At 55.5% G+C, this 21,066-nt stretch overlaps 1 protein-coding gene across 4 annotated transcripts in view; it reads left to right on the forward strand.

Annotated features, from left to right (window-relative positions):
• The window catches only part of MAST3 (microtubule associated serine/threonine kinase 3), a 96,583-nt gene that overhangs the window by 72,777 nt on the left and 2,740 nt on the right, over window positions 1-21,066 (forward strand). For all 4 annotated transcript variants that reach the window (XM_029050400.2, XM_029050398.2, XM_029050401.2 and 1 more), the window contains 18 exons: window positions 729-938; window positions 2,057-2,158; window positions 3,170-3,302; window positions 6,400-6,467; window positions 8,158-8,243; window positions 8,773-8,981; window positions 9,374-9,512; window positions 10,074-10,206; window positions 10,599-10,764; window positions 12,008-12,109; window positions 13,180-13,302; window positions 16,290-16,399; window positions 16,958-17,103; window positions 18,109-18,347; window positions 18,807-19,004; window positions 19,449-19,675; window positions 19,878-20,000; window positions 20,266-20,402. In XM_029050400.2, the coding sequence (XP_028906233.1) occupies window positions 729-938; window positions 2,057-2,158; window positions 3,170-3,302; window positions 6,400-6,467; window positions 8,158-8,243; window positions 8,773-8,981; window positions 9,374-9,512; window positions 10,074-10,206; window positions 10,599-10,764; window positions 12,008-12,109; window positions 13,180-13,302; window positions 16,290-16,399; window positions 16,958-17,103; window positions 18,109-18,347; window positions 18,807-19,004; window positions 19,449-19,675; window positions 19,878-20,000; window positions 20,266-20,402 (2,651 nt within the window). The remainder of the gene's footprint in view (window positions 1-728; window positions 939-2,056; window positions 2,159-3,169; window positions 3,303-6,399; window positions 6,468-8,157; window positions 8,244-8,772; window positions 8,982-9,373; window positions 9,513-10,073; window positions 10,207-10,598; window positions 10,765-12,007; window positions 12,110-13,179; window positions 13,303-16,289; window positions 16,400-16,957; window positions 17,104-18,108; window positions 18,348-18,806; window positions 19,005-19,448; window positions 19,676-19,877; window positions 20,001-20,265; window positions 20,403-21,066) is intronic.

Consider the following 21,066-nt stretch of genomic DNA (forward strand, 5'->3'; position numbering starts at 1 on the left):
CCACAGTCACATTGCAGACAAATGGCAAGCCAGGATTAGAACCCAGGTCCCCTGGTTCCCAGACGCAGGCTCCTTTCCACCAGGCCACACTGCTGCTTGGAAGGTTTCAGTTTCTGGCATTTATTCCCTGGCCAGGCAATTCCTTTTGCTCTGGGGAGCCAGAGTGAGGGGGTGGCTGTCCCCAAAGAGGAGTACAGGGCTGGAACTTGGGTTTGAAGGTGGGAGGGAACCATTCCTGGCCTTTGGGTCTGTGAGGGTCACAGTGAGCAATGGAATTGTTTTAAGGACCTATACTGGAGAGCTTAGAGCTCTTGGGTCCTCCTCTGAGCTGGCTGCAGGGGACACCTGCAGCCGGGAAGCGTCAAGGCCTACCTGAAAGAGCACAGGTCTGGGAGTCAGCGGATCTGGGTTCTAATCCCAGATCTACCACTTGTCTGCTGTGTGACCTTGGGCAAGTCCACTTAACTTCTCTTTGTCTCAGTTTCCTTAACGGTAAAATAGGGATTCAATTCGTGTTCTCCCTCCTACTTAGACTATGAGCCCCATGTGGGACAGGGCCTATATCCAACCTGATTAATTTGTATCTAGTCCAGTGCTTAGAACAGTACCCTTGACATGCAGTAAGTGCTTAGCAGATACCATAATAATAATAATAATAATAATAATAATTAACACCTAAAGAGTGTCTTTCTCTGTGTCTGTCCTCTGCTCTCTCCCCCCGTCCCCAGGCCACGGCACAGATGGAAGAGCGGCTGCAGGACATTATCACCAACTTCTCTCCAAGCAGCACATTAGCCCTGGCAGATGGAGTCCTGGGCTTCATTCACCACCAAATAGTGGAGCTGGCACGGGACTGCCTGGGCAAGTCCCAGGAAGCCCTCATCACCTCCCGCTACTTCCTGGAGCTGCAGGAGAAGCTAGAAAAGATGCTCCAAGATGTGAGTTCAGAAAGTATATTTGGGACGCCAGTGGGTTAGGTGACTGACCCCAACCATCTGCTCTGTCTCTGGTCTAGAAATTACCCATGTCCTCCTTCCCTCCCTCCCTCCCTCCTTCCCCTGCCAATAGCTGAGGGAACATGGAGGTGAGCCCTTAGCTCCCATTTTAGTTCTCTGAGGAAGAACCCAGGGGGAAGCTTGAATTTTCCTTCTGCCCAGATAGCCTAGGGCCAGCTCCATGGCCTCTCTTGGACCCAGAGCATGGTAGAGGTGAGCAGAAAGGGGTCAGAGCAACCCTGAGAGCCTTCTGAGACCCTTGGGTAATGAGAACTCTCTTCCAATCAATCAATCAGTCATATTTATTGAGCACATGCTGTTTGCAGAGGACTGTACTAAGCTCTTAGGAGTGTACAATATAACCAAGTTGGTAGACACAATCCCTGCCCACTCAGCGAGCTCAGGCTAGAGGGGGAGACAGACGTTAATATAAATACATAAATTACAGATACATACATAAGTGCTGTGGGGCTGAGGGAGGAATGAATAAAGGGAGCGAATCTGGGCAACGCAAAAGGGAGTGGGAAAAGAGGAAAAGAGGGCTTAGTCGGGGAAGGTCTTTTGGAGGAGATGTGCCTTCAATGAGGCTTTGAAGGTGGGGAGAGTAATTATCTGTCGGATATAAAGAGGGAGGGCTTTCCAGGCCAAGGGCAGGACATGGGTGAGAGGTTGGTGGCGAGATAGATGAGATTGAGGTACAGTGAGTAGGTTGGCATTGAAGGAGTGAAGTATGTAGGCTGGGTTGTAGTAGAAAAGCAGCAAGGCGAGGTAGGAGGTGGCAAGGTGATTGAGTCCCTCAGTGGAGAGACAACCCAGCAGCTGGGTGGAGTTGCCAGATGAACCCCCTGCTAAAGAAGTGTAATCTCGGGAGGATTCATTAATCTTCCACTCCCAGAACTGTTGGGCCCCTGGAGTCCTTCCCTAGCCATTTTGATTCTGCAGAGCTGATGGGTTAAGAACATACCCAGGCTTCCTGGGGGCTGGGAGTGGGAGAGGTAGACTGTGATCCTCTTCGGTCACCTGCCATTTGGAGATGGTCTCCACTAATGATGTCTCCACAGGCTCATGAGCGCTCAGAGAGTGAGGAAGTCGCTTTCATCATCCAGCTGGTGAGGAAGCTGCTGATTGTGATCTCCCGCCCAGCCCGCCTGTTGGAATGCCTGGTGAGACTTTGTCAGGCTCTTCCAATCTCCTCCAAGGGGAGCGCCCCTCTGTGGGGGAGGAGGGGAGGGTCCAAAGATTTTGCCGGGGCTGACTGGTGTGGACCCTTGGACTAGGCTTGGTGGTTCTTTCTTCACTGGGTGTTTGGGGTCGCCCAGCGGAAAAGCAGCCCAAGCTGAGTTTCTAGAGGGAAAGTTAGGAATGCCGAAGGGGGAGAGTTGACATTTTGAGGTGACACCTCTCTAGCTTGCCACGAGGACGGACACCAAGGGGGGCAGTCATCACACAAGGGGTCTCCAAGTACCCCTGTGGCACTGTCGCACTAACCACAGTGAGCTGGATGGGCCCTTGGTCTGACCTAGTGTGGTGTGGCCCATGCTCAGTGGAGTCAGAGATCAGTTCGGCCATGGCCCAAGGAGGTAACCTCCCAGGCACCTGGGAACTGGAATGTTTCATTCTCCCCTGAAACCCAGGTCTCCAAGGCCATTTAAAACCCTCAGGGACCTCCAAGGGAGAATTGAAGATCTGCTGATATTCTGGCCTGCCATGTTGAGTATTAAAATGGCTGCCGGTGAGGCTGGGGGAGTGGGCACGAAAATGTGGCAGCCAATCCTCTAAAACTCTCTGGGTTGCAGTTGGAGCACTTGTGTGTTTCTGCAGTCCACAAAGGCGCTTATCCCTCCTCTGGGCTTGGAAAGTCACTCCGAGAGCGCTGTTGTTTAGCACTGGTCTGGTTGAGCCTTTGTTTTCTGAAGCCAACCCTTCAGCACTACTCCTTCAGCTATGGCCTTGCCACCCAGATCCAGGAAAGAACCAGAAAGTGGCCTGCTTAGAAGAGAAGATGCCTTTTGGGGGCCAGTGTCCATGGGACTCTAGGCCAAAGGTTTTCTGCCAGACATCCACATCTTCATGCCAGAGCTCCGGCCGGGCTTGGCCTTGCTCAAGGCTTCTCTCTCTCTCTCTCTCTCTCTCTCTCTCTCTCTCCCCCTCTTTCCCCTCCTCCCTGAAACCAGGAGTTCGACCCCGAAGAATTTTACCATCTCTTAGAGGCAGCAGAAGGCCATGCCAAAGTGGGTCAAGGAATCAAGACTGACATCCCCCGCTATATCATCGGTCAGCTGGGTCTTGCCAAGGACCCCTTGGAGGGTAAGGCCCACGAGGAGCGGGAGCAGTAAGAGCTTATCTGGTGATGTTGGCTGCGCACAGAGGGAACATACTGGCCTGTACCTCCATTTGCAGTCCAGGAGACTCTTCACCAGTTATTCATCATCAAAGACACAGCACTGGGCTGGATGAGACTCTTGGTCTGATCCAGTGAGGGCCTGGTGCCTTGTTTCTTGGCAGTATATCCTGAGGGACAATTCCAGGGTTCTCCTGGGTCAGTGCTCTGAATCCTGCTACTTGGGCACCTGTCGGTTACCCTGCCCAAGTCTGGGGCTTAGAAGCAGCTTCCCGCTTCCTGCTGCGTCTCCAAATTTCCCATCCAGCTGTGGTTTTTGAACAGCCTTAGTTGCCTGGGGAGCCTTCCCAGTTATAGGGGCCTCGTCTGGTGTATACAGACGGACCGCCCCGGCTGAACAGCTGTAATCTGTAGGTGTTAGCCATGGATTTCTCCCAGCATGAAACGGTCAAGCCAAAGCACTCGTGCTGGACTTGAGCTGATGACCTCAAGAGCTTAGACCCCGGGACCCCCCGAAGGGCTGTTATCAGGAAGTTAAGTAAACTAGAGTGTGTGTGTGTGTGCACGTGGGCATGTGCACGCGCACGTACCTGACCTAGTTCTGTGGACACAGTGAAGGTCGTGGGATGGGAGGGGAAAGGGGGAGTTGGCACGTCTGGAGGTTGAATGGCCAAGGAGTTACATACCAGAGAAGCCTCCCCAGGGCAAACAGAGAACTGCTGCCGCTAGCTCTCCTTCACTGGAGGTGGTGTCACTGCAGAGCCCAGAGGCCTCCAAATGCTAGACAGCGACAGGGAACAGTTTTGGGGGGGCCCCGACAGCCTCGCTTCGCTCGGTTTCCTTCTTGCCCCCCGAGCTGCTGCTTTGGAGCTGTTCACCAGGTCTCCTCCTCCGTGCCACGACAGCGAAAGGGCTGCCTAGCGGCTGTTGATGAGATCGTGTGGAGTAGGCTCCGTTTAGAACCGGGCGTGGGTGGGACTGTGGGAGAGGGCTCATCCCCTGCTCGAGTGTTTTTTGTGCTTCTCCCGTGCTGCCGTTCCAGGAGGGGCATGAGGGAAGGCACCAAACAGGCTGGTCGGCGAGGTTCAGGGGTAGGATTGCCAGAGGGACATCGCTGAGGGGACTAGGGGCTGAGCGGGGGGCTATTTTGGGGGATCCCTGGCACAGGCAGGAGTCGGGGTGAGTGCTTAGGCGGGAAGAGGGCCACACTAGCATCCTGGCTTGATTTATTCGGATCCAGGGACTCATTCCTATGCAGTTATGTGTTCAGACAGACCTGGGCCACACGGTGAAGAGGCTGCCAATTGCTAATGAAATTCTTGGTATAATTATTGCAGCCTAATGCATCATTAAGTGGAACAAAGGGAAATAAAATGAGGAATAGAGAGTACTCTTCAGTCTCAGATACAGAATTGTAGGGCAGGGCTTCTGAGGGGCAGCCAGGCAGGGAAGCAGGGACAATGGGCTTAGATTGCAAGGGGGGGGGAAAGCAAGAAAAGGGGACAAAGAGAGGGGCACATACCCCACCCCACCCCCACCGCCAAACACACACTCCCTCCCACCCCCACCCCCAGCATAAATGACAAATGATCCCAGTCCAGTCACAGAGTTCAGGACCCAGAACTTGCGCAAAGGAATTGGTGATTGCACTAGTAGTTTTCTACAGCACCACTTGCAGTCTCTCACCCCTGCCAATCATGTTCCTGCTTGGGGCAGTGGACACAGCGAGTAAGTTAAGCGGGCAGGGATGCAGCGTATAGCGATGCACAGGCACCCCATTTACGGCCAGGGTGACTACAGCATAGCGGCTGATGGTGGGCCATAGCACCATAGATCAACAGGTGGTGGCCCGGGTAGCAGCTGCTGTCTTCACCACCCACGTTAGCCAGCTATTTTCAGGATTCCTGCCGAGCCTGTCCACCACACGAGATGCCCTAGGTGGCTCGTCGTCAGAAACTTTCAGCACTGATGGCCTAGCCCCAGGAGACACTCCCTGACTTTAGACTATTTCATACTTCTACACACTCACATACCCTGGCTGGCATGTGTGTGTGCGCGCACACACACACACACACACACTATCATCTTTTCAGAAAGCCAGCTGCAGCAACAGGAGAGAGACAGATCTGAACCCATCCCTCTCTTACTTCTCACTCAGCACTGTCACCCTGGTGCTGGGGAGACTCGAAGCAGAGAAGTCTCTCTCTCCCTCCCCTCTCTCCCTCCCCCACCCCACACATATACACGAATCCTGGAGAACTGACTTTGGCAACTACAACTCAGCAGCGATTCAGGTTGCCAGCAAGGTGGGTAGGAGCGGGCACTTCAGGCTGACAAGTTCTCGTTGGTGGGGGGGTGGGGGGGTGGGGGTCTGGAGTCAAGAGCTTGCCGTCTCTAATGAAAAACAATGCAGAGGGGCTTCTCTGCCTCCAGAGGATAAGGCTTGTGTCCAGTGCAGAGGGTGGGATGGCACTGACCAAAATCCTGAGGCTGGGAGCCCCTGTAGGGTTGTGAGCACACATTTGCATCCTGGCCCTTTAGCTGGGCGGACCACATTTCAGGGAGCCCCAAACATCAAATTAGGTCACGTGCACGGAGTATGACGACTGTGCAAGTGCAGGTTGAGTTCCTGGGAGTTCCACCAGGGAATCTGAGGGGCCCAATATGGCGGAGACACTGGCTATCCTTCCCACTCCAAGCCCTGGCCACCTGTCTGCTGCCCAGCCTGGCTTGTGTGGGACAACCTAGACTCATGAAGGGCTCCATCTGAAGCATCTCCTGAGAGATAAACTGATGCATTGGCTTCATGCTTCTCCCCAGCTTCTGGATTCCCAAAGCTCCTTAACTGAGCCGAAGAAGCCGGAGGCAGGGCCAACCTGGCAGATTTCAAGCTGCTCTGTCATGGCTCGGGTACAGGGCATGATGGGTAAATTATAACCGAACTCATTTTAATCTGAGACAGACGGCTTCAGCCCAGCCACCGTCCAAGAAAGCAGCGACCTGTAGTTGGGTTTAACCTGCTCAGGTTCTTGGGTAATATGCACTCTGCATTTGTCTCCCCAGAAATGGTTCAGCTGGGTCATTTTGACAGTAGCACCACCATCACCCCAGAAAACAGCGATTCCCCAGAGGTGAGTGAAGCCCATGTAACCGCCTCGAGTTGGGTTGGGTTACTCCCAGGAAGCCACCCCTAGCTCCTCCTCATCCTAGGCACTCTCCTCCCAGGAAGTTTCAAATTGAAATGTTCTGTGGAAGATGGTTGACAGCTCCAGTTTAGCATTTCTCCCAGGAGGACTGTTGAAGGGAGTGGTGGTGGTTGGTGGGTGGGGACGGGGAGGGTGGATGGATTGAATTTCTCCTATTGATTCTGAGCATGTGTGAGGCATGATCGGATTTACACCGTGGGCAGAAATTTTGGCCAAACGTAAAGGCAGCTGTGGCCGACATTGATCGGGTGTTTGTAAGAAAGGAGCACCCAGGGTAAGCATCTGGGTGCTTTCTGCTGGCGAGAGAATAATATTTGCCACCTAGGAGGGTCTGTGCGGGGAGCTGAACGCAGCCCAGCCAGGGGAGAAAACAAATGCCATTTCCTAAGAACTCCGGCTTGTGTGCCCAGAGCCTTTGGTGGCTGGGTTAGTGATTCTAAGCACCTCGGAGCCCTAGCGGCTACAGTCCCCTGTGCTTGAGCTACAGTCCTCTAGACTTAAGCTCACTGTGGACAGGGAACATGTCTACCGACTCTGTTGTACTCCCCCAAGCCCTTAGTACAGTGCTGTGCACAGAGAAAGCGCTCAATAAATACCCCTGATGGATAGTGACGATCATAGCGATGCAGCCTTGGCTAGATTTCCTTAGCTCTCGAGGCCACACGTTGTGTCTCTGGAAGAGGAAGCCTTACAGGGCATTCTAATCTGGGGGAGTGGGAGTGCACAGCCAGAAGTAGCTCTTCAGATGGCCAAACTCACTTCGTTCTTGAGCCCTTTTCTCTCTGTAGAAGGCAGCTCTGGTTAGGGCAGCAGGTGGCCGAAGAAGGGAAGGGTACACCTTTTCGGGGTCACAGCCTGGTTTGCCCACCCGCTGTTACTCCCGCTGTCCGGGAAAAGCTATCCTGCCATCCGGGCTCTCCGCCGACCCCCGGCGGAGAGAGAAGCAGAGAAGCAGGGTGGTCTAGTGGAAAGAGCCCAGGTCCAGGGGTCGGGGACCCGGGTTCTCATCTCGGCTCCGCCACTGGCCTGCGTGACCTTGAGCAGGTCACTTAACTTCTCTGTGCCTCAGTTTCTTCATCCTCAAAATGGAGATTAACTACCTATCTTCCCTCTCCCAATTTAGACCGGGACGGGGACTGTATCCGATTGGCTTGCCTCGCGTCTGCCCCAGTGCTTCGTACAGGGCTGGACACAAGAGTAGGCGCTTTCCAAAGGCCACGATTCTCGTGATCGCTATTACTTTAGAAGAAGGGGAAAGGCTTGCTGCAGCCGCAGCCCCCGGCCGGGAGCGGCGAGGGTAGGGGCCTAGCACAGAGAAGTTCGGCCCCGGAGCGTGTTGGGATTTGGGGGCAACGGGCGGGTGGGGCTGTCTTCAGGTGGCAGATCCTGCCCACCGAGGTTTGCCTCTGCCACCGCTCTGAGGCCCGGAGCTTCCTTGGATGGGCCAGCGGGGGTTAGGTGGTCCGGCGAGGGGCTAGAGCTGTGAGGCAGAGAGACGTGGGATTTCCCGCCCAGTTGTTTGCCAGCTCCTCTCCCCTTTGCCGCCCTCCACCTTGTTGCTTTGCACAGAAAGCAGAAGCCAAAATGCCTTTTTGATTTATCTCCGTCTTCTCAGAGTCGGGCTTTAGCTGCTCCCTCCCGGAGAAAACCCTGTGAGAGCGATTTTGAAACCATCAAGCTGATCAGTAATGGGGCATATGGGTGAGTCTGAGAACCTCACTGTACTGGTTCAGTATGTCGTGTGCTGCCTCCCAAGAGAGGGCACGCCCAAGGAGTGCGAGTCAGGTCTGAGCCCCCACCTGCGGTAGGTGCCGCCACACCTGACCAGGGGGCAGGGTGGCCGTTGTGCCCCTGCACAGGGCCAGCCGGTTGGGAGCAGGCGCTCAGCAGGGCAGGCAGGCTCCTTTTCCCCGGGCTGCTAATGCCTGGCGCTCTCTGTGCTTCGCTGGGACAAGACTGCCCCCAGCTGCAGAGCCAGGAACACCAGATCTGCAGGGACCCCAGTGCCCAGCGGATGCCTCAGAGAGGTGGCGGCCTGCCGAGCCCTCCAGGGGAGTCCCTGGTTACAAAGGCCCCAGTGGTGCCCCGTACAGTCAGCTCTGTGATCGGGCTCGAGTTGGCCAGCCCGGTGGGCCGTCCTTTCCCGGGACTGCCCCGCTGAACACCGGCGCCTGGGCGGAGGTGGGGCCCGTTGGGGTCAGCTGAGGGGGGGGCGTCTCTCTTCTCCCAGGGCCGTTTACCTGGTGAGGCATAAGGACACCCGGCAGCGCTTTGCTATAAAGAAAATCAACAAGCAGAACCTCATCCTCCGGAACCAGATCCAACAGGTGTTCGTGGAGAGAGATATCCTGACCTTTGCGGAGAACCCTTTCGTCGTGAGCATGTTCTGCTCCTTTGAGACCAAGCGGCACCTGTGCATGGTCATGGAATATGTGGAAGGTCAGGGCCGGGGGAGCTTGGGTCCCTTGGGTCGATTTGGGGTCTGGGGAGAGGTTAAAAACGGCATCAGAAGGCAGCCGACTCCTCTGCCCTTCCCAAGTTACCTAGTGATCCCAGTCAGCTCTTCGCACGGAGGCAGCGCCGGGGCAATCTCTTGCTGCTTCACTGGCTGCCTTGCCAGGTTCAGGTGTCCAGTCGGGTTGTCATTCCACTCTGCCGTAAGCGGGAACGGAGGGGCAGAGGAGAAGGAGGAGGAGGGCGATGAGGAGACTACCCTGAGAGCAGGCCCCAGACCAGATGGTCACAGGGCCGAGGGTTGATGCCTTTGGCAGGGCTGGAGAAGGCCTCTTCTCTTCTGTGGGGTTCACGCTGGGGCCCGCGCTTTTCCCCAGGTGGAGACTGCGCCACGCTGCTGAAGAACATGGGGCCCCTGCCCGTGGACATGGCCCGCATGTACTTTGCCGAGACGGTCCTGGCCCTGGAGTACCTGCACAACTATGGCATCGTTCACCGGGATCTCAAGCCCGACAAGTGAGGGCCCAGTCAGGGCGGGAAGTGACTGGGCCATGATTGGGACTCCCGAAAGTGACGGGGAGGATCTTTAGCAATTGAGCTTTGCCACTGAACCGAGGTCACCCCTAGTGGGAAGGACGGTGCAGGCCCTTCCCACAGGATGAGTTCTGCTGAGGAGGGTCCCTCGGGTGGCCCAGTCCAGGAGTGAGGAGCAGAAGTGAATGTGTGTTCAATTCAAAAACGGAGGCTGAGCGGCCACTTAGAAGTTTGGGGCTTTTTTTGGTTTGGGTTGGTTTTTGGCAGGAAAGTGGGGAAGGGGTCTGTAGGTCCATGAGGTCTACCCCTTATGTCGGAAGTTGGCTCAGAGAGTCCATTTCTCCCCTCCCCCTACCACCACTGTAAAAGATGGGATCCTAAAGTTGGGGTTTGACTTGTACTTCCTTTCGGGTGGTAGGTGCCAGGTGCCCTCATTGGCTTGGGTCCCCGGTGCCCTTTGCGCCTGGTTTGAGCCTTAGCTTTGCCCCCGGCTCGCCGTGCAACGACAGTGTGGTCACGGCCTGTCCCCTTGCTGCGTTGCAGTTTGTTAATCACTTCCTTGGGCCACATCAAGTTGACTGACTTTGGGCTCTCAAAGATCGGGCTGATGAACATGACCACCAACCTCTATGAAGGGCACATCGAGAAGGACGCCCGGGAATTTATCGACAAGCAGGTGAGCATCGGGAATCGGGAGGGTCCCATCTGGCGCCCCGTGTCACTGGGGGGCCACTAAAAGGCCCGGGGGATAAGCCGGGGAGCTCATCCCCATGCCCTTTCCCTCCCACTTCCTGCCCCCAACAATGCTTCAGATGGGCCGGTGTGAGAGGCGGGCAGTGTTCTGCGTGTCTTTGCGCTGACGCGGCACCAAAAAGATAGGGAGGCCCTACCCCAGGTGTGGCCCAGGCAAGGGTGAGGGCGGCGGGGGGAGGGGGGCGTTGGGAGGAGCAGAGCGATGGGAAGCAGGTTGTCTCTCACCAGAGTGGCCCGGTCAAGCGTCCGGGTGCTCTGCTGGTGAATGAGAAGGTGCCTGAGTGCTCTTCTTTGCTCATACATCTTACAATCCAGGTCTGTGGGACACCCGAGTACATTGCTCCAGAAGTGATCTACCGCCAGGGCTATGGAAAGCCAGTGGACTGGTGGGCCATGGGCGTCATCCTCTACGAGTTCCTTGTCGGCTGTGTCCCATTCTTTGGGGACACCCCCGAGGAGCTCTTCGGACAGGTGGTCAGCGGTAGGTGGCCCACCGATTGCCTCCGCCTTTGACCCCGTAACCGTAGCTGAGTCTGGACCTCGTCTCTGCCTTGGAGGTGTTTCCACTTGCCAGGAGAATGACACCCCTTCCTCTTGGCTTTTCTCTTCCTTTGGGCCGCCTCGGGGCTTTTGTTTCTCCATTCTCGGCCAAGGGACATGAATGTGCAATACTAGAGCAGAGAGGTGAATGTGGCTGCTCTGTGTTCTGGCCTTATTTGTGCGACCGGGACAAGCAGCGTGGGTTTATCGTTGCTGTTGTTGCTATCATTATTTTCATGGCATTTACGAACCACTTACTTTGGGCTAAGTGCTGGGGTAGAGCCAAGATTACCAGATCGGACACGGTCCCTCTCCCACCCGAAGCTCACGGTCTTATCTTAACCCCATTTTCCAGCTGAGGAAAATGAAGCCCAGGGTGGTCATGTGACTCACCCTGGGCAGACATGTGACTCACGCAGGGACATACCTCAGGCCAGTGGCAGAGCTGGGATGAGAGAGAACCCAGGCCTCCTGACTCCTAGGCCTGTACTCTTTCCCCTAGGCCCCGGTGTCCTTAAACTCAGACCCTCGTTTCAACAACTCCCTTTGGGCAGAGAGATCTAGGGAGCAGCCAACCTAAGAGGTCGGTTGGTCCGGACTCCCATGCCCACATGTCCAGCCGCCGGTCCCGAGACAAGGATGTGCCTTCGGGAGGACCCTGCACGGTGCTGCCCTCTCTCTGGGGCAGGAACCTCGGAAAGCCAAGCCAGCACGGGGTCGGCTTGTCTCGAGCCCGGTTTGTCACGCTCCGGGACTAAATGGCAGGCTTTGGGGGAAACGCCACCCGAAAGCGCTGACAGCCGAGTCCTCTTTCCCCCTTACTGGGTCGGGCCCACGCTAGCGTTGGGCCACCTGAGCCCCAGCTGTCACGAGACCTTCCTCTTTCCGGGATCCAAAAAGGGAAATTGGGAAGGAGCAGGCGAGAGCTTCCAGCAACTGAAGAGATGGTGGGAGAAGTGTGGAGAGAGGGAATCCTTCATCCATGAAAAATGGGGACTCTAGGAGCCCCGGGGGTTGACCTCATGACTGCCTGTCTCCACGAGCCTCATTTAATCGCTCCCTCTGCTAGCACGTGAGCCCCAGAGCCGGCACGGCACGCTGCACCTCTCTGCCCTCCCGTGTCCTCCGATTGCCGGGTCCCCCCACCCCGCCACCCTCCGACCTCTTCCTCTCAAATCTTTTAGATGAGCTGATCTGGCCCGAGGGAGATGACGCTCTGCCCGCCGATACTCAGGATCTGATCACCAAGCTTCTCCGGCAGAGCCCCCTGGACCGCTTAGGCACTGGTAGGCACGGGGTGCGGCCCCTGTGGCACCTAGAATGGCTCTCCTGGCGGTCGGGACCCGGCCAGCCCCACGCCCCGGGGAGCGGGCTGCTGTCCTGGGGATTGTCTGGGTTTGTGGCCCCGAGTCAGATTTTCCAGGATGGGCACCATCTGGGCGGGCTGCCCAGGCCTCAGCGGCTGGAGCGGGGCCGCCGAGTTTCCAGGCCCAGATTAGAACTCTTCCCCCGGATGGTTATGCAAGCCTGGACGAACAGCTGGCCCCGGACCCGAGCACCGCAACAACGCAGCCCAACTCAGCCCTGAAAAATCATTTTTCCACAAGCTGAAATCGTGTTTTCCCACTGGGAGGGACGTGTTTTCCTTTCCTGCATATGTCCGTTCTGCGGGCCCATCTCTGCTGGGCTGTTCCCATCCGTACCGTGTGCTCCTTGGACTCCTGCCGCTGGAATCCTTGGGACAGCCCAGCCGGTTTTAATAAACGGCCCTTGGATCCCTCAGCGCCTCGCCTCGGTTGCGGATGCTGGGCGCTGGCAGGGCCTTCTCAGCCCCGTCTTCAGGAGCGCTGGCGCTCCCCTCCTCATTTCCCATCTCGGAGATCATTGCCCATTAAGTCTCCTGAGGCATCCAGCAAACTGACCGATGTCTTTGCGACACCCCACTCCGCCCGGCCCGGAACCGAATGTGCCAGGGCTCCTTCCCACATCCTTCCTACCTCCTCAGGGATGCGGCCAAGGAGGCGAGCCTCCTTCCCTTCTCCCCCCTGCCCCTTGTCCCCAATAAGGTGTGGGGCACCTTAGACTTTTCTCTCTCTGGTCACCCCACTGGGTCTCTGCCCCCCCCGGTGCTGTCGGGGGTTCTCTAGACGCAAAGCCATCTGACCTGGAGCCGGTCCCAGCTGGAGGGAGTTGGGCCTGAGGGTGCAGGGGAAGGGGTGGCGCCACCTGGACGGGGAAGCTCTGCGGGGTAAGGTCTGGAGAAGGGTTTGGGGACCCAGCCGGCGGAGGGAGTCAAAGGGGGCCCTGGAGCTCTGGGCACTGACTCTCCTTGACTCTCCTCTGCCCTGAACGCTAGGTGGCACCCATGAGGTGAAGCAGCATTCCTTCTTTCACAACCTGGACTGGAATGGGCTCCTGAGGCATAAGGCAGAATTCATTCCCCAGCTGGAGGCCGAGGACGACACCAGCTACTTTGACAGTAAGGAGTAGGGTTGGTCTTGGGCCGAGGGAGGTCTTTCAGCCGGCTCGCACGCTGGTGGAAACCAGTGGTGGGACCTTCCAACTTGGGACTTATTTTTTTTTGTACTTTAAATGGTACTTGTTAGGCACTTACTGTGTGCCAGACACTGGAGTAAGCAATGGGGTAGATACAAGTTAATCAGGTTGGACACAGTTCCTGTCCCACAAAGCGCTCACAGTCTTAATCCCCATTTTACTGGTGAGGTAACTGAGGCCCAGAGAAGCTAAGTGCCCAAGGTCACACAGCAGACACACTGGGGAGCCGGGATGAGAACCCGGGTCCTCTGACTCCCAAGCCCATGCTCTAGCCACTAGGTCCCACTTCATTCATTCATTCAATCGTATTTATTGAGAGCTTGCTGTGTGTCAAGCGCTGTACTAAGTGTTTGGGAGAGTAAAATGTAACAACAGACAGACACATTCCCATCCACAACGAGCTCACAGTCTAGAAGACTTGCTTCTCGACTTTGTGTGAATTCAGTCACCCGATCAATTGGTCAATCAAAGCACGGCTATGTGCTCCCTTTCCTTCTTCTTTCCCCGGCCAAGTGCGTGGCTTCTCTGGGGAGTGGAGGGAGGCAGTGGTGGGTGTCGGGGCCCAGCCCTAGGCATCTTCCCCCCCCCCTCCCCGCCCCTCCGCCACCTCTGATGGCACCACAGAAGCGGGGAAGGGGAAGCTCCCCGCCCAGCCCACCCTGACCCCAGAGCTCAGAGAAAGTAAGTGAAAGCAGGTTCCCATGTGGCAGCAGTTCCGGGACAGTGCCATCACCCCAGCCCAGCTCTGTCCTGGACCTTTCGGCTACCCGGGTGCTGCTGTTTCTGGTCCCGCCGGGCGGTCCGGGATGGTGCGGGGCTGGGACTGAGCCAGCAGCAGTACCTCTAGCTACCGCCACGTGGTGGCTCAACCCCGGTGCCTTTCTCTGAGCCCTGGGAGAGGGCTGTGGGTCCCAGAGGACCTCTTCCTCCCACCCCCAACCCCCCAACTCCCCCTGGAGCGAGGGCCAGGGAAGAGGACGTTCCAGGCCCCTCTCTGAGCCCCTTCCTCTGCTGCACCCGGGACAAGGGAGCGGTCCATCCCCACCTCGTCCAGCCACTGGCAGGAAGCATTGGGTTCAGGAATGGAGATGCGTTGGAAAAACCCCGAGGTGTTGGGGAGGAAGAAATTTCGGATGGTGCAGCCTCTGCTAGAGAAACGAATAACATCTGGCCGGGATCCCAACACAGGCAGCAATGGAAGGGCTGAAATTCCCTCGGTTATTTCCCAGGAGGGTAGTGTTCTGTGCGGCTGAGTTAATCACTGGGCCCCTTGTCCTAGCTCATAGAAATCCCTTCATAGAGGGAGGTGACTGAGAGGGCCTTCTCCTCAACACCCTCATTGATGCGCCGTTGAGCCGCTACCTGCCAGGCGGTGCGGAAGGAACTTGGCAGTTCAGGTTGGTCGCGCCAGGCGCTGGTATGAAGGAATCTTCTGTGGCTTGGGCCCGCCAGAGGCCAGGGGATGTTGCTGCGGACACTGGGGCTAAAGATGAAGCAGGAGAGCGGAGGGAACTCAAATTTGTGGGGAGCAGAGGGACATGGTAATAGAAGTGCTGAGCGAGCTGTCCGTTGGTTGGGGGGGTGGGGCCGGGGGCGGGTAGCGGGACAATGTGAAATTCTGTGGAGAGAGAGCTCGAGTCCATCAGAAGTAGCCACTGGTCGGGAAATGGGTCCCATGGGAAAATCTGTTCCCTGGGCTTTGCCGTAGGCCGGGCATCCGCCCACCCACCCCCACCAAATGCAATTTAGCAAACGTTAGCTGGGCCCAAATGAACGGCGCCATTCTGAATCTGCTTGAGGGGCTGAACGACCAACAGCACATCTGAGCCTCAAGGTTTCCCCAGCAGTGTGTTTAGAAATAAACATAAAGAGGTGGTTCTTCTGGCTGCAAACCGTCCTCCTTTTCCAAGGGCCTCTTGGCACCAAGTTGAGGAATGGGGCGTGCCCCCCCAGAGGATGGGCAGCTGACGTCCCGAGGGATTCCAAGAAGAGCTGTCAGGCTGCCTTCCGGCAGGGTGGGGGCCGGGGGGAGGGGAGCTGGGAGGACAGAGGAGGTGAAAAAGAATAAAATGAAACTTGGGGTGCCGTGGCCCCAGGACCCACTGGAATGGGATTGCCCCAAACTTGCAGGGAGCTCTGGGAGATGTGGGACTTACCGGGCCCAGAGCTTCCCCCAGGCCTCCTTCCCTGCAGTCATAGAACTGAATTGAGCCAGGGGGACAACTGCCTGTTACCCACGGATTAATCGGCAGTCCGATGGCGGTGCCCGCTCTGGCTAGGGTAGCTGATGGGGGCTCCAGAGAGGAGGGCTGAGTCAGCCACTTCCTCGGCAAATTTCCCCACAGTCGCTGTTCCCCATTCCCTGCAACCAGTGGGGCCTGAGGAGAGGAATGCTGGGTGCTTAGAGCTAGGGACAGTACCCAAAGAGTGTACACAAGGCCCTGCAGCTCCGCACCGCGCTCTCTCCTTTTGCGGGGCCGGTCGCCTGGCTGACCAAGGAGGAGCAGGACTGCTTTTTTGAAGAGAAATTCTTAGAGGCCAGTCAGTGCGTTTATGGCAATTCTTGGTACGGGGTGGACCCTTAATAGAGGTGCTTTCCTTTCTGCATCTCCCGTGCCCTTGACTCTGTAGTCTTTAAGCACTTGATATTCACCCCTTTCCCCCCAACCCCACAGCACTTATGTCCATATCTGTAATTGATTTCTTTCTATTAATGTCTGTCTCTCCCTCTAGACTGGAAGCTCCTTGTGGGCAGGGTATGTGTCTACTAACTCTGTTGTACTCTCCCAAGCGCTTACTTAGTACAGGACTCTACACGCAGTAAGGACTCAGTAAATACCATTGATTGATAAGGGCTGGGTTATATCTGGCTTCTGGAGTCCTGGGTGCATCTCTGCTCCGTTCTTTCAGCCCGTTCGGAAAGATACCACCACCTGGGTTCAGAAGACGAAGAAACAAATGACGAGGAGTCCTCTACAGAAATCCCACAGTTTTCCTCCTGCTCACACCGGTTCAGTAAGGTACTGGAGACATTCTTTTGCCAAGAGAAAGATAACTTTGGGGCTTGATGCAGGGTTGCATATGTACGTAAGAGTCGAGACGGTGTCTCTCAAAATGGCTTTGACTGCCCCCCGCCCCCCCCACAAAACAAGCCTGCTCCTTTGGTTGTCCTACTTCCTTTCCTCTTATGTTTGCAAAGTTACAACTCTCCTATTTATCTCATCCCCTCAATGAAGTGGTTTAGCAGGAATCCAATTTTGCAGGTGAAAAGACAGAGCCATTGAGCACGAAAGGAAAGTGACAGAGAGAGAGCCACAGAGCAAATCAGTGGCAGAGGTGGATTAGGCACCGAAAGTGAGGCAGTTTCCTCCCTGAGGCCCCTGTCTAAGGCCGTTCACCCTCGTGGGGCTAAGAGCTCAGCTCAATGCTATTAATCGTTCCGAGCCGTTCCTTGGTAGCTGCTTAGGAAATTGAAACTTGTTGAGCGAATTGCGTGTAGTTTCTCGCCAGTAATTGGAGTAATTGGGTCACTGTACTTCAAGCCTCTTCCTGTCTTTCCAATTTACTTTTCTCTGAAGGTGTATAGCAGTTCAGAGTATCTGGCTGCTCACCCCAACCTGAACCCTGAGAAAAGCTGTAGTGAAGACAAAGAAGACCGGACAGACAGGTGGGATAAAGGTGCTGGAGAGGAGGAGAAGAATCGCCGTTCATATACCGAAATCAGGTGAGGAGGGGAAACGGGTATGCGGGGAGATGGGCAGTGCGGGGGCCCTCTCTTCAGCCTTCTCACAAACCAGGGGCATCCTGGGCTTGGGCTAGCCTCCCAGAGAGAATGTGCGCGCGCGCACACACACACACACACACACACACACATATGGGTGGCAGTGGGATAGAGGCTTTGGAGCGAAAATAAGGAAGGTTTTGGAATAAAACAGGGCAGGTTTACTGAAAGTGGACTTCCATGCTGGGTGCCACTGGCTAATGATAGTAATAATAATAATGGGATTTGTTAAGCGCTTCCTATGCATCAGGCACTGTGCTCAGTGCTAGGGTAGGTACAACATCATCAGGTCAGACATGGTCCCTGTCCCACATGGTTCTTACTATTTGGGAGGGCAAGAGACGAAGTATTTCATCCCCCATTTTAACAGATGAGGAAAATGGTATCAGGCTCTGCCACTTCTCTGCTGTGTGAACTTATTGGGCAAGTCACTTAACTCCTCGGTGCTTCAGTTCCCTCATCTGTAAAATAGAGATTTAAGAGTATGAGCCCCATGGGGGACGTAGTCTGTGTCCCACCTGCTTATCTTGTATCTACCCCAGTGCTTAAAACAATGCTTGACACATAATAAGCACTTAACAAATACCATGGTTATTATTATTATCAGCTAAACAAAGCCCCGCCCACTTACCAGTTAGCTTGGGCCAGTCCTCAGCTCAGCAATCCTGGCCTCAAGGAACAGATGCCCAAACTTTCGAGTCCTGACTTAGAGCATGCTCATTGGTTGCAAGAACTCGCTCGGCAGCAGCCCACAAGTTTCAGAATGTCTGGGGGAGCTGTAGGGCCCACGTTTGAGAATGTGCATTCAGTACTCTTTGATTTGGGGAGAAATTCTAGGATAAAACTCTCCTAAGTGAGCACTCTGGGTCCCCATCTAGCCATGGGAGTGTCAGCCTCCCAGGGAGAAAGATTTCCTCCCTCTGTAACCCTTGAACTCTTTATTTCCAGGTTGAGATCATGGACCTCTTCTGGTTCCTCACGTCACTCTTCCTCCCAACCTGAGCGGAGTCAAAGCTCCTCCGTGCTGACCAGCACCTACAGCGTGGACACGATGCCAAAGTTTGCCTTCTCCTCTGAGGATGAGAGTCCCAGCCAAGGTCCCTCAAAGCCAGAGAAGCCCATCTTTGTGCTGGGGGAGCCCGAGGGACCACCAGTGAGAGGAACGGCCAAATCGTCAGCCTTATCAGGTAAGTGGAGAGACCGAGCTAGTGATCTGGAAACCGGCAGCCATCTTGCAAACCATTTCAGATGCTGTTTGCACCACCAGAACCCTGAAGCCGGTGGCCTGAGGAATAATCAGGGGACGTGGGCTGTCAAGTATGTAGCAAAGGTGTGAGGTGGGACCGAGATGAGTCATAGCTTGCTGTCCTATTCTGTTCTATTTGGGCGGGGAAAGCTGGGGGGAGAAGAAATCGCTTCTCCTGGCTCCTCGGTGTGTCTTTCCCCTCGCCCCGATTCCTCTCTGGGGACAAACTGAGTGTTCCGTGACTTCACTTGTACCTGGGAGAGTGGGTGGCGAAACCTGGCCTTTGTTAATGATAACATTAATGCTGCCACCCTTCCGCCTGGCCTGCTATTGCCAAGCAACGTGAGAATTGGTCCTTAGCTTGTGCTGAGACCCCCTCCCTTTCTTGTTGTCTATTTAGCTGAAATGGCCAATCTGAGTCACATCCGGTTAAGGAGTAACAGTACGGGGACCAAAAGCTGTACGCCCCGGGGACTGGAGACTGGTTTGGGCCGACGTCTCGGGCAGAAGGAAACACCCGAGAAACAGAAGATCTCTCCAGGAGGCCGAGTCCCCAAATCTGCCTCGGTCTCAGCATTATCACTGATTATCACTTCAGGTAAGCCTAGTTTCCTGTCCTCCCCTCTTCCCATTCCTTCCACTCCATCTGCCCCTCCTTTCTTCCATTTGCCCACCTCTCTCCTGAGAATGCAGGTTAGCTTCTGGGGGAAGCCCCTTCAGCCTAGGGCAGACCCAGGGCTCGTGAGATTCTTTTGACAGGTGAGGGTGATCGTCGTGTCCAGGCCCCACTTGGTCAGCCTGATCTGGGGAAGTTGGCCGGGGGAATGGGAGGGGGGTGTCGAGGGAGGAGGAGAAGAACTCCTATTGGTTTGCTTATTCTTCTCTCTGAGGATCTGACTCTCCTGTACTATTGGAGAGCGAAAACCCGGTTCCCTAACTGAGTAGTAGCTGACACGAGAGCAACACAATAACTAAACTCTCTGATGAGGTGTGGGCTGTGGTTTCCCCCGTGACTAGAGTGTTTTGCTTCCTTCTCCTCCAGATGACTGCAGTGGCGGGGCCCTCATGAGCCCGATATCCCCCCACTCCATCTCCTCTAACCCTTCATCCCGAGACTCCTCTCCAAGCCGGGATTCCTCACTCGGAATCACCAGCCTGCGGCCGCCTATAGTCATCCACAGCTCTGGCAAGAAGTATGGCTTCAACCTGCGGGCTATCCGAGTCTACATGGGTGATAGCGATGTCTACACTGTACACCATATGGTCTGGGTGAGTGACATGACCTTTTCTTCAGCGGACAGTTGGGGAGGCCACGCTTCCGGCCCCGGCAATGAGCTTCCCTGCTCCCCACCTGGTAAGACGGTAACGGGGTCACCACCTGGGAGGCGAGGTGGGTGCCCCTCTCCATCATATCCCGCCCCTCCACTCCCCCCAACCCCCATCCCCGGTAACATCTCCCGGGTTGCTTTAGAACGTGGAGGAAGCAAGCCCTGCTCATGAAGCTGGACTTCGAGCTGGTGACCTCATCACCCACATTAATGGAGAGTCGGTGCTTGGACTGGTTCACATGGATGTGGTGGAGCTGCTGCTTAAGGTGACTGCAGTCACGTGTCCTGGCGAGGGGCATGATTTGGTTTGATTTTCTGGGGTGGGAGTGTGCAACAGCCCTCTGTCCCCTGCCCTCTTTGGGGCTGCTTTTTAGGGGAGAGTTGTTTAGAGATCTGTCCCAGCTAGCGTTCAAGGGATTTATGGAACCTTTCCCGCCCCCGCCATGTAAGTCGTAGGAGAAGCCAGGCTTCTTAGCAGGTCATTCTGCTTGCTCATATGCGGCACAACAGCTTCTTTTTGGTGTCTTGCAGAGTGGCAACAAAGTTTCCCTGAGGACCACTGCGCTCGAAAACACTTCGATCAAAATCGGCCCCGCCCGGAAAAACAGCTCCAAGGGTAGAATGGCCCGAAGGAGTAAGCGAAGCCGGAAAAAAGAGAGTCAAGACAGGTGTGTACCAAACCATTGAAGGAAGGAGGAACTGAAACCGTACCACAACTGTGTGTGGCTGGGCGGGTTTGGGCTGAATTGGATTCATCCAAGAGTGGCCTCTGGGTGGTCACTAGGCTGGGGTTTGCAAACTCTGGCTTGTTTTCTAGCCCCCGAAAGCTGGGTGGAGGGTGGAGGAGATGGCCGACTTCTCAAATGGTGGGCGTGAGGAGGCAAAGAAGAGACTTGTGCTCTTTTTTCGGGTGGCGATGGTGCAGGGAGTGGATTATTAATAACGCGAGCCCAGGGCACTAGGTCTGAGGTTGACGGGCAGCCCCGTCCTCCGTGCTAATCGGTAAAGATTGCCTGAAGGTCATGGAACGCTAGTTAAGGGCATTAGAGCTCAAGTGAGTGAAGTGTATCCGTGCTCGGAGAATAATCGGCTCGTTCTTTGGTTACTAAGTAGCAGAGGGCTCCGTGGGCAGCCAGCTTTCCAGTTTGTATTTTGAACAAAACTCATGATTTCTAAAAATCAAGGCCAGTTTACCTGAGAGGCCTTTCGAATGCAGTTTTCAGCAAAGAGCCAGCCATGGATTTTTTGGAAAGTCAGTCGCCAACAGGACTGGGGCCTTTTTGCTCCCAGATGGAGATTTCGGCATTGGAGGAGCAGTGTTAGTTCAAGCAT

Source organism: Ornithorhynchus anatinus, chromosome X1, assembly GCF_004115215.2.
Source record: "Ornithorhynchus anatinus isolate Pmale09 chromosome X1, mOrnAna1.pri.v4, whole genome shotgun sequence".
In the NCBI taxonomy this organism is placed as follows: domain Eukaryota; kingdom Metazoa; phylum Chordata; class Mammalia; order Monotremata; family Ornithorhynchidae; genus Ornithorhynchus; species Ornithorhynchus anatinus.